The sequence below is a fragment of the Heterodontus francisci genome, chromosome 11 (genome assembly GCF_036365525.1).
Source record: "Heterodontus francisci isolate sHetFra1 chromosome 11, sHetFra1.hap1, whole genome shotgun sequence".
Lineage (NCBI taxonomy): Eukaryota > Metazoa > Chordata > Chondrichthyes > Heterodontiformes > Heterodontidae > Heterodontus > Heterodontus francisci.
In genome coordinates, this window is record NC_090381.1 from 88480865 (window position 1) to 88493046 (window position 12182).

General features: G+C 46.0%; 1 protein-coding gene across 1 annotated transcript in view; it reads right to left on the reverse strand.

Annotated features, from left to right (window-relative positions):
- Nucleotides 1-11417: 11417 nt before the first annotated feature.
- Nucleotides 11418-12182, reverse strand: part of kng1 (kininogen 1) — a 38865-nt gene continuing 38100 nt past the window's right edge. Inside the window, exon 7 of the mRNA XM_068042431.1 lies at nucleotides 11418-12036. Coding sequence (XP_067898532.1) covers nucleotides 11767-12036 — 270 coding nt within the window. The 3' untranslated portion in view covers nucleotides 11418-11766. The remainder of the gene's footprint in view (nucleotides 12037-12182) is intronic.

Below are 12182 nucleotides of genomic sequence, written 5' to 3' on the forward strand. Positions count from 1 at the left end.
CAGTCCAGAACTAGATACCTGAAAGCCATTTTCTGAATGATGCTGATGTTTTATAAATATAGGACCTTTTACAGGTGTAGCTTTCTGTTTTCTTTTTTAGACAGGTTCATTTTTGCAGGCTTTCCCCTTTGAAGTGTGAGCTGACAGCAGCTTTTGTTTACAGAGCTTGTTTTTTTAAACCATGAGAGCAGTTCTTTGTTTGATTTTTTTTTAAACTGAGAGCAGTTTTTTTTTAGAGGGTTTCAGTTTGCAATAGCAGCAGCTGCCACAACCAGCCTTTTACCTTATACTAGATATCCAGTGGTGCTTTTCAGCTTAGGCCCCACCCATGAAGCAAAAGAAATTAGGAAAATGAAAGACGTTTTGGCTGTACTACTTCTGAAATTTTTCAACCCACTGCCAGATTAGTTGAAAGCTCTGATTTCCTAGCAAATTGCCTACTGTACTCACAGAGTTTCAACACCTCCCGGGGTCCTGTCTGCAGTCCTAACTCACTGCACTGTTGTGGAGTCTACTGGCCAACAGCAATATCCAAAGAAAATGTCAATTTTTATTATACTTTAAACTAGAACACATATATATATATATATATACATCTATTGCAGGAGCCACACCAACACACATCTCGCTGCATCAGGCTACACCCTGGTCATGTGTGAGGCGACATCACTTCCTCCAGTGACCTTCGCTTGGAGCTTCTTAAAGTGGTTCTCTTAAGATCATCCCACAACACTGAGGTTTGGCTAAGTGGCCTGTAATTACTCAGTAAACGCCTTCCTTTCTTCATAAACAACAGTACAATATTAGCAGTCCTTCAGTCCTCGGCACCAAACTTTAGCCAGAGAGGATTGGAAAATGATGGTCAGTGCCTCTGCTATTTCCTCCCTTACTTTTCTCAGCAACCTGAGATATACTTCATCCAGGCCTGGTGATTTATCTATTTTCAAAGATGCTAAATTCCTTTGGAATTTAGAACTTTTAATCCTGGTCTGTGAAATTTAATGCGGAGAAGTGGGAAATTATACATTTGGTAGGAAGAATGAGGGGAGGCAATATAAACTAAAGGGTCCAATTCAAAAAGGGGTGCAGGAACAGAGAGACCTGGGGAATATATGTGAACAAATGGTTAAAGGTGGCAAGGCAGGTTGAGAATGCAGTTAAAAAGGCATATGGAATCCTGGGATTTATAGAGACATGGGCGGGGGGGGTGGGGCGGTGGTAATTTTATGCTCTCCCCCATGGTGGGTTTGGAGGCAGGGAGAGCATAAAATCAGGTGGGATGGTGGCAGGGGGTGTTCCTGCCACCATCCTACCTCCCCCAAAATATAGACAGTGGGGGGGCAGGAAGGCCTCTGAACGTCATTCCCGCCTCACTGCCAAATGTGGCCCTGAACTGGGCAATTAATCCCCATTTAAGGGCCTCATCCCACCACCACCGCAATTAGCCGTGCAATAGGTGGCCCTGTCGCCGCATGGCAAGCATGACATGGAAAACTGTGTGTGCTGCTTCCTGGCTCTGTGGGGGATGTCCCTCATTAAAAGGCGCTTAGTCCCTGAACGAGGGACCTGGCATCGGGAAAGGGGGAGGGCCCGCTGAGAGCCACCCCCTGCCCCACAGGCTCCACCCACAAGGCCCCTCCTGCCCTGATTATCCTGCAGCCTGGGTCCAGTGCCGGTCTTGGGCCTCCGGTACGTACTCTCCAGGGTGGCACTGCTCAGTGGAAGAGCTGCTCTGATTGGCTGCCAGCTCTCTGAGGGCCGGACTTCTGGCAATGGGGTCCTTGATCCTGTGGAAGGTTCTCAGTTGTCCACATAAGTGCCCGATTGGCACTAGTTTCAGTGGGCTTACCAAGAAGAGGCAACCTAGGGATCTTAGCCTCGCTTTTTCTAGACATCGAGACCCCCGTAGCAAACATAAAATCTTGGCCATACAATACAAAAATAAGGAAGTTATGATGAACCTTTATAAAACAGGTTCAGCCTCAACTGGAGTACTGTGTCCAATTTTGGGCACCGGATTCTAGAGGCTGGATTTTATTAGTACGCTGCGCTCCTTCCTAGACCTTCCAATGTGGAAATGCAGCTGTGCAGCCCCTGCGATATTATGCATGCGGGCTGATTTAAATAGAGGGGGCGGAGCGGCCGCCCCCGATGACAAAGATGGGGCGGCCGCCGCCCTCCTGGCAACAGTGTCCAGTGCCACTGCGCAGGTGTTGGCGCCATTTTTAAGGGTTTCAAGCTCTGACAGCTGATTTAAAATTGTAAAGGGACCAGCTCTTTAAATATCAATAAAAACATTAAATTGAACATAAAAGCGCTACTGCCACCCCCCCTCAATGACACAATAAATTTATTTCCCTCTCCCCTCTGAAAAACCATTTTTGACAGTCCCGACCTTTAAACCCCAAACTTTGCACTCTTTGCTGTTCAACTCCTTCCCACCATCCCCACAGCCAATAAAAAATGCTTTCCCCGCTTCACCACCCATCCGACCCTGAAAATTTTATTCCTGCCCCCTCCCCACCATGTTCTCACCTCAGAACTCCATATGGAGCTGCATTCGGAGGCAGTAAAATCGGCATGGGATGACCATCACCTGTAAGTAGGTCAATTTACATCTCATTTATGTTAATTTGTATATTTAGATGAAGACCGGTAATATGCGACAGGCTCTTCTCAACGTTGGAGGTTGAGGCGGGCCTCTCCCCGCTGAATTTTACGGCCCCCCCCCCCCACCCACCCCCACCACCACGGCCCACGGCATTGAGGGGCTAGTAAAATTCAGCCCAAGGAGGGATGTGAAGGCTTTAGAGAGGGTGCAGAAACAATTTACAAGCATGGTTCGGAGGTGATGATCTTCAGTTACGTGGCTAGATTGGAGAAGCTAGTGTTGTTCTCTTTACAGAAGAGAAAGTTGAGAGGAGAATTTCTACAGGTGTTCAAAATCATGAGGGGTCTAGACAGTGCAGATAGAGAGAAACTATTCCCATTGGCAGAAGGGTTGAGAAACAGAGGACACAGACTTAAGGTGATTGGCAAAGGAACCAAAGGTAACAGGAGGAAAACCTTTTTTATGCACTGAGTGGTTAGGATTTGGAATGCCGTGCCTGAGATGGTGGAGGGAGATCAATCATGGCTTTCAAAGGGAATTGGATAAGCACCTCATCAAAAGATATTTGCGAAATTCTTGACTTTGTATCAAGGAAAGATAAAACTTGTAAGTTTGGCAGGAGTCTACTGGAATGCCTGCCGGGTGAGCCAGGACTCAGATAGGGCAGGCCCTGGTCTTAAGCTATATAATTCAGGATGGCTTTGTGGGGATGGTACCACTGCCTGCTCATACAAGAGCATTAAGTTGAAGGAGTGGGTGTGCGCTCACCACATCAGGTATTTCTGCTCCTAGGCCTTCAGCCATGGCCCAGCATAAAATTAGTACAGGTACGCCTGGTCTTACCAGATATACCTGGCTGAAATCACAGAATCACAGAATAATACAGTGCAGAAGAGGCCCTTTGGCCCATTGAGTCTGCACCGATGCATTAAAACACCTGACCTGTCTACCTAATCCCATTTGCCAGCATTTGGCCCATAGCCTTGAATGTTATGACGTGCCAAGTGCTCATCCAGGTACTTTTTAAAGGATGTGAGGCAACCTGCCTCTACCACCCTCCCAGGCAGGGGATTCCAGACCGTCACCACCCTCTGGGTAAAACAGTTCTTCCTCAAATCCCCCGTAAACCTCCCACCCCTCACCTTAAACTTGTGTCCCCTCGTAACTGACCCTTCAACCAAGGGGAACAGCTGCTCCCTATCCACCCTGTCCATGCCCCTCATAATCTTGTACACCTCGATCAGGTCACCCCTTAGTTTTCTCTGCTCCAGTGAAAACAACCCAAGCCTATCCAACCTCTCTTCATAGCTTAAATGTTCCATCCCAGGCAACATCCTGGTGAATCGCCTCTGCACCCCCTCCAATGCAATCACATCCTTCCTATAATGTGGCGACCAGAATTGCACACAGTACTCCAGCTGTGGCCTTACCAAAGTTCTGTACAACTCCAACATGACCTCCCTGCTTTTGTAATCTATGCCTCAATTGATAAAGGCAAGTGTCCCATAAGCCTTTTTCAACACCCTATTAACCTGCCCTTCTGCCTTCAGAGATCTATGGACAAACACACCAAGGTCCCTTTGTTCCTCGGAACTTCCCAGTGTCAGGCCATTCATTGAATATTTCCGTGTCACATTACTCCTTCCAAAGTGTATCACCTCACACTTTTCAGCGTTAAATTCCATCTGCCACTTTTCTGCCCATTTGACCATTCTGTCTATATCTTCCTGTAACCTAAGACACTCCACCTCACTGTTAACCACTCGGCCAAACTTTGTGTCATCTACGAACTTACTGATCCTACCCACATAGTCATCTATGTCGTTTATATAAATGACAAACAATAGGGGACGCCGCACAGATCCCTGTGGTGCGCCACTGGACACTGGCTTCCCGTCACTAAAACAGCCGTCTGTCATCACTCTCTGTCTCCTACAGCGAAGCCAATTTTGAATCCAACTTATCAAGTTACCTTGTAAACCATGTGCATTTGCTTTCTTGATAAGTCTCCCATGTGGGACCTTGTCAAGGGCTTTGCTGAAATCCATGTAAACTACATCAACTGCACTACCCTCATCTACACACCTGGTCACATGCTCAAAAAATTCAATCAAATTTGTTAGGCATGACCTCACTCTGACAAAGCCATGCTGACTATTCCTAATCAAATTTTGCCTCTCCAAGTGGTGATAGATTCTCTCCTTCAGAATTTTCTCCAATAGTTTCCCTACCACTGACGTGCGACTCACTGGTCTGTAGTTCCCTGGCTTATCTCTACAACCTTTCTTAAATAGTGGGACCACATTAGCTGTTCTCCAGTCCTCTGGCACCTCCCCCATGGCCAGAGAGGAATTAAAAATTAGGGTCAGAGCCCCTGCAATCTCCACCCTCGCCTCCCACAGCATCCTGGGACACAAATCGTCCAGACCTGGAGATTTGTCCACTTTTAAGCCTTCCAAAACCTCCAATATCTTGTCACTCCCTATGAAATGGTGGAAGTGGGGCCCAGGCTGGATTCCCAAAAATGAGAGTGCAGTATTTACAGCATGTTCAGCAGGAATGGGCTTCCACAGATGTGCCTGCATATGGCTGGAGGCCCCTCCCAAGACTGTGGGATCAAAGGTAGAGTTTAGCAGTTGGCGCAATCGTTATATAACTGCCAAGATCACCAGTCCCCAACATAGATTTTCAGTGCCATTGTGTTTATGTACCTAATTTCTGCTCTGTTTACTCGTCCTGATGCAATATGAGAGTGTTCCCAATGTTTTATTTTCCTGTTTTGCCTCATCTCAGGCTTGGAAAACATAGATTTTATGAGAGCTTTAATAATACGTTATAGATATATTTAGTTCTATTTGACAGAAACATTCCAGAATATTCTATAACGGTTCCACCTGCAGCTATAACCTTGCTGCTTGAGACTTATACTGGCTTCTATTTCTTTTTTTCTTTTTGTTTGTTGATAACACTTCAGTAGCTTAGATTAACATTTTTTTTGTTTTCAATGGATAAAAATCGGGCTGAATTTTATTGGGGCGCAGCCATCCGCGGCGGCTCCCTTTGAACTCGGCGGCGCACCCACGTTCGCCGGCCACCGCCGAGCCCCTGCGATCTTAATCACGGGGGCTCATTAGAATCACGGCGCAAACCGCCCTCCCCATATTACGTGGGGAGAGGCGGGACATTCGGCGCAGGGAGAGAGTTTTTGACAGCTGTGCAGGAGGTGCTGGGCTCTATTTTAAGCGCCCCGGCACCTGCTTCCTGACAGCTGTCAAATAAATACTTATCTCACTGCTGAAGAGTGGGCCTGCTATAAATCTGGCAGCAAAACAGAAAGTCCTGCAGAAATCCAGCAGGTCAGGCAGCATCTGTGGAGAGAGAAGCAGAGTTAACTTGTCCAAGTTCACCGTCCTGAAAGTTAACTCTGCTTCTCTCTCCACAAATGCTGCCTGACCTGCTGAGTTACCCCAGCACTTTCTGCTTTGCTGCCACATACCTACCCTGCTGTGTCCCAGTGTCCTATGAAGTTACGATCCTCTTCTCCCACTCAAGTGTAACATTCCTTCTTGTTGGCGTGCCGCACCAGGGTGAATAATCTTAATTTTGCACATTCCAGGAAGTGAGACTTAAATACACTATAAAAGGTATTACAGAGGTTTACAGAGAACACACTGACACAAATGGGAATGCACGGGTGTCACAGCAATGTAAATACGTCTTTCACTAAATGTTCCTCACCAACGTGTGTGTCCTTTTCTCTGTGCGAATGATGTGTGCCAGCATGTAGCATCAATATCACATCCCTTTGCACCGTTGGCCTTCAGAAGATTCAACGTATGCAATAACATCATTGCCATGCCACCATTACTCATGAGCGTCTCCACGGACTCAGTGACATGAGCATTGGCTCAGTCAGCTGCTGCCTCTAATGGTTTACACAGGGATGCTGCAGGTATAGACTGGTGCACAGCAGGTGAGCGAGGGTGATGTGTGGCTTGCAGAGCTCATGTTGGTTCCTATGGAGCAGACAACCTTTGTCTGATAAGCCACTTCCGTACGTCCCTACCTCACTGCTAGCCCTATGTGCAGAGCCTGGGTGCTCCCGTGCGTCTTTCATGTTGCAGATCTTTAGCATCCTCATAGTCCAAGGAGGAATCCTGTTGAAGTCTCTCCTCATCATGCCAGACCTGGCCCTTATTGGGTGCATAGTTGTGCAGAGCAGCAAAGAAAGGAGCTGGCCTTTTCGGCCTGTAGTACAGGGCGTCACCCTATCCATCCAGGCATTGGAGACACTCTTTCAGCATGCTGATCTCCTGCTCAATGGTGGCTCCTGTAGCTCAGTGGCTGGCATTGTGTCTCTCCTCTGCAGCAGTGGTGGAGTCTCTCACCGGTGTCGGGAGCCATGTCTGCAAAGGATAGCCCTTATCTCCAAGAAGCCATATCTCCCCTCCCTTCCAGGATGCAGTTAGACCCCTGTGTATCCCCCCTCCCTTTAAGAATGCAGAGTTAGACCCCTGCACATCCCCCCTCCGTCCTCCCTTCCGTAATGCAGAGTGAGGACCTGCCAGCTTTTCAGATCGTGAAAGGGACGGCACGTGATGGCCGCCCGTTCAACGAAAATTCTGGCAGTGTCGGCGGAGAGGTGGCGGGCTGCATAGTCAGAAAAGGTAAGTAATCATTACCATATGTTGATTGTAATGCAGCCACCGTGCAGTGGAGGGGTCACACCAAGGTCCGGCCACCGCCGGTAATATGTGGCGGGCCCTTCTCGATGTCGTGGGTCAAGGCAGGCCTCTCCCCGCAGCATTTTACCAGCCCCCGGGCCGCGACCCGCAGCGTCGAGGGGCCAGTAAAATTCAGCCCATCCAAGTTCTGACACTGTTTAAGCACTTTCATGATCCACATGTAAGCAATGATTCCACATGACTAGCTAATAGGAAGTCATCCTTATTTACAAAGAAGATTATTCAATCAGGAGATGGGTAAAACTAATGGACTGCAGAAGAATTGATTATGGCATGAGCTCCAGCATTTGAAAGAGCTTAAGAGATTTTGTAAAACAGTTATGTTTTTTTTCCTCCTTTAGTCTCATCTAAAAGAGATCACAATTAAAGGTGTTTTTCAACAGTGTAATAAATCGCACACTCGTATTGGATGGCATTTTTTATTATTTTTTGTTTTTTTCAGGTTGTTTTTCTTCAGGTTTGCACTTGCTGATGTTCAATATTCAGTATATTCACACCTATTCTGTACTAATGTTTTGTCTTTCAACACACCATTAACATATTGTTTGCCTTTGCTCTGTGACCTTTTGGTCAGCTATGTGGCCTGGTCCAATCTGCACCTTCTCCTTTGTTATCTCTTGCCCAACCCCCACCTCACTTGTTTATAATCTGTGACTTTTCTAATATTTGTCAGTTCCGAAGAAGGGTCACTGACCCGAAACGTTAACTCTGCTTCTCTTTCCACAGATGCTGCCAGACCTGCTGAGTGAATCCAGCATTTCTTGTTTTTGTTTGGCATTTTTTATTAGTTCAGGGTTCCAATTAAATCCAGACAATGCAACCAAAGTCACTGATGGGCAGAGTTGTCCCAGTTAACAGATGACAAGTTCATAGCACAAATCTGTTTTTTTTCAGAGATACAGCACTGAAACAGGCCCTTCTGTGCCGACCAACAACCACCCATTTATACATCACCCTACAGTAATCCCATATTCCCTACCACCTACCTACACTAGGGGCAATTTACAATGGCCAATTTACCCCTATCACCTGCAAGTCTTTGGCAGTGGGAGGAAACCGGAGCACCCGGCCAAAACCCACGATATCACAGGGAGAATTTGCAAACTCCGCACAGGCAGTACCCAGAATCGAACCTGGGTCCCTGGAGCTGTGAGGCTGCGGTGCTAACCACTGTGCTGCCCATTTTCTTTTTTTTCTCACCTTTAATTTGGTATAAGTACCATAAATTGTCACATTGTAAAGAGTAGCATAATTTTTTCCAGGTTCTCTTGATTACCTCAATGGTGTTTTATTGGATTGTAACCAATATTTACCTCATTTATTCTTCAGTTCCTGATTTATGGGAGCTGCTATGCCTTGATTGCTGGGATATTCCTGCTAAGAGGGGTGCATGCCTTCATTCATTACAAATTGAAGAAAAAGAGGAAGAATTTGGAAGAAGATTTCACAATCTTCACTCTGGATCCTCTGACTCAACAGATGTGTACAAGCACGAAACTATAAACTGCAAAAGGAACGTGGAGGCGGACAAATTCAATTCATGACCACCTGTTTTTCCGGATTTTAGGTTATGCTGTGTTGCGCCTGAAGTGTGCCATTAATGTGCTGAACAGCATTTTCACTCAGGCGAACTTTAGTCATCTAGCACATCTGTCTGAAAGCAAGCTAATATATATAAATTAGAGTTATGCATCCAATACTTGAACTTTAGAAGCATTCCAGCAGCAGATCATCATGTAATGATTTAGTTGAATCATCCTTCCTGCCCTGCAATATACAAGAAATTTTAAGTGGGTTTCATTTGAATCCCGCTGATTAGTTGTTTGGTTATTTCTGGTGGAACGAGGCAGCTAGCCAGCAAGAAAGTATAAAAATTGGCTGCTCAGTGGCCGCCTGCCAGCATCAGAAAAAGATTGCTGGCAGCAAGGTATGTCTGGAGGGGGTGGTTTGAAAGATCTAACGGTAGGATGGGGAGATCAGAACAGCAGAGCCCTACACTTTCCCTATTTCTCTAGGTGCTAGTAAGGAATATTTTTGTAACTTTCCTGTGCAGGCCTTACTGATTTCTGGACAAGTTCACCTGGCAGGGCTGCCATAGCAGCCAGCCAGCTCAGCAGCAGGTGAAAATTCCATTGGAGCCTCATGCACCGTCAAAAACAGTGGTGTTAAAATTACAGATTTGTGGAAATAGAGTCACTCCATTTCAACTGCTCATTCACTCCATTTCCACAAATCAGTGAGAATTATAATCACCTCTCCAGTTTTTTTATTCGTTACCGGGATGTGGTCATCGCTGGCTAGGCCAGCATTTATTGGCCATCCCTAATTGCCCTTGAACTGAGTGGCTTGCTAGGCCATTTTAGAGAGCATTTAAGAGTCAACCATATTGCTGTGGGTCTGGAGTCACATGTAGGCAAGACCAGATTAGAATGGCAGAGTTCCTTCCGTAAAGGACATTAGTGAATCAGATGGGGTTTTTTTGACAATAATTGACAATGGTTTCATGGTCATCATTAGACTAGTTTTTAATTCCAGATTTTTTATTCATTGAATTCAAATTTCACCATCTGCCATGGTGGGATTCGAAACCATGTCCCCAGTGTCAATGATGGAGCATTAAAAACTCCAGCATGGAATTTAACTTGCAGCCGGAATTATTTTTGATTATATTTAATAAAGTGTATTTTGCTATATGCTTTGTGTTAGTTTCTCCATAAACTGCAAAATTACTGGAGAAAATGGGAGAGAAATTCAACTCATGGCACCTGGAAAATGGGCAGTCAACAGTTGACAATCGGGGAGGGTTGCTTGGCCAAGGTAATGATGTCCTAGGCTCAGCTGATGCCATTTTCAGGCAGGTCTGTAAATGGCAAGCAGCTTGTCCCCTGAAACAGATGCCAGGCTGCTTAAATATGTAAATCGTGGTCTTATGCTGGTTGTAGAAGCCAATTTCAAAATTCTTTTAGCAGTGGGCGGAGCATACGCCATGCACAATGTGGCCAGTTGTACTGGGCAATGAGTACCTGCAGTATGTAACAAAAGGCCTCTCAACAAAGGCCACAGGAGATTTTGAGTTTTTGTGGTCTGAGGAGAAGTAACAACGCTCTTTCTGAGCACACAAAAAAAAATACAACCCTCCCCAGTATTACCTATCCTCCCAAGACCCAACCTGCTGGCCAGCTCAGTGTAGGAGTATCCTGGTTTCTCACCCTCCAACAACCCTCTTTGACCTGCTAGTCATACTTTATTATTGGAATCTTATACTGCTTTAGTTTTTCATCAGCGGTCGGGACCATTTCCAAACACTGATGGTTTTTGTGGCATGCCCTCCTGCGCAATCTTACCAGAGGCAGCCAATTAAGAGGCCGCCTCCAGGAGCCCTGTCCAATTAAGAATAGCAGGCGGGCCAATAGGAGCACCCAGGAGAGGTGGGCACTGCCACTCTAGGTGGGGGGGGTGGGGGGTGGGGGCGGGCGCAAGAGCACCTCAAGACTGCAAAAAAAATTAAAATAAACTGTGGCTACAGTTGCCAGGCCGTCATTGTGGAGTTGGTGCCCCTTCACAGGTAGCCTGCAACCGCAGCTGTTGGCCTCAGGCACCTGCAGCTTGTGGTGGAGGGTTGGGGGCGTGGATTAGAGGAGGCCTTGCTGGCTCCCTGGCCTGCCGCTGGGAGGCCACTTTCAGTCACCTGCCGGTCTTTGGCCTCAGCAGAAGGCCCGTCTGCCACCATTAAGGAGCTGCTGATCTCATTTTACATCCAGCAAGATCGCTTGAAGGCGGGAAAGCATTGAGGAGCTGCCCCAACCTGAGATTTTCTAAAATTCCCCCCTCCTGCCTCCACGCCACTGATAAGATTCCATCCAATGTATTCCCCGTTAGAATAGCTCCCAAAGCAACACCATCAGCTATGAATAATTATTCAAATGAACTGACCACAGATAACATTGGCTATTTTTGTGCCTGCTCCTAACCCGAAAATTCCAAACTTTGCTTGGTGTGAAAATTTGACCCAAACTCTGATTGCCAATATGAGCTGAGAATAAATGAAGCACAGCTATAAGTTCTCATTATCAACAATTCTTTTTATTTGACCTGGCGAATAATAAGTACCTCTTAAGTGGGAGACTAGACTACAGGGCAGCACACTGACCAAAAGCTCTACAAGGATGGCAGAGCCATGATTATTTGTGTGAAAGTATTTTGCATAAATCCATGTCGAAGTTTATGCAAATTATTAGGGACCCCAACTTCATGCCTCTGAAGAGACTCCACAGAAAATTATGTACTCTATGAAAAGTGTACAGCTGATTTAAACAAAGCCTTTTAAATTACAACCATAAACCTTATTACACTGTTTAATTCATTATTCTTTTTATATTCATGCACACCAGCAATGGTAATAGATGTTTATCACTGAAGGTCCAGTAAGTCAAGATCCCTGATTGTTGTTTGAGTCGGTTTGTTGCCTTCATGGTGTTCTTCAGCTGGCGGACCAGCAGGTTTAATCTGTCTCAAGGGCCTCCATGGTTTTCCTGGGCATGTAAGAGGTTCAAGCTCTTTTTCAGTGGAAAAGAGCTCGTCTGAATTAGCACCTGCTTCACCAGATTCTGTTTGACTAGTCGGTATAGCTGGAAAAGTAAATGGCCCCCAACCTCCATATCGCAATGCAAACGCTGTCGCCTGTGGAGTGAGAGAATTAATGTTATTAACTATCTTTGTAATCTATCAGCAATTACAACAGACTGAACTCGATGTTTGGTCCACTATACACCATCAGTTGTTCTCAAATCCTTGAGAAACACTATCAATAATAAAATATTAACTAT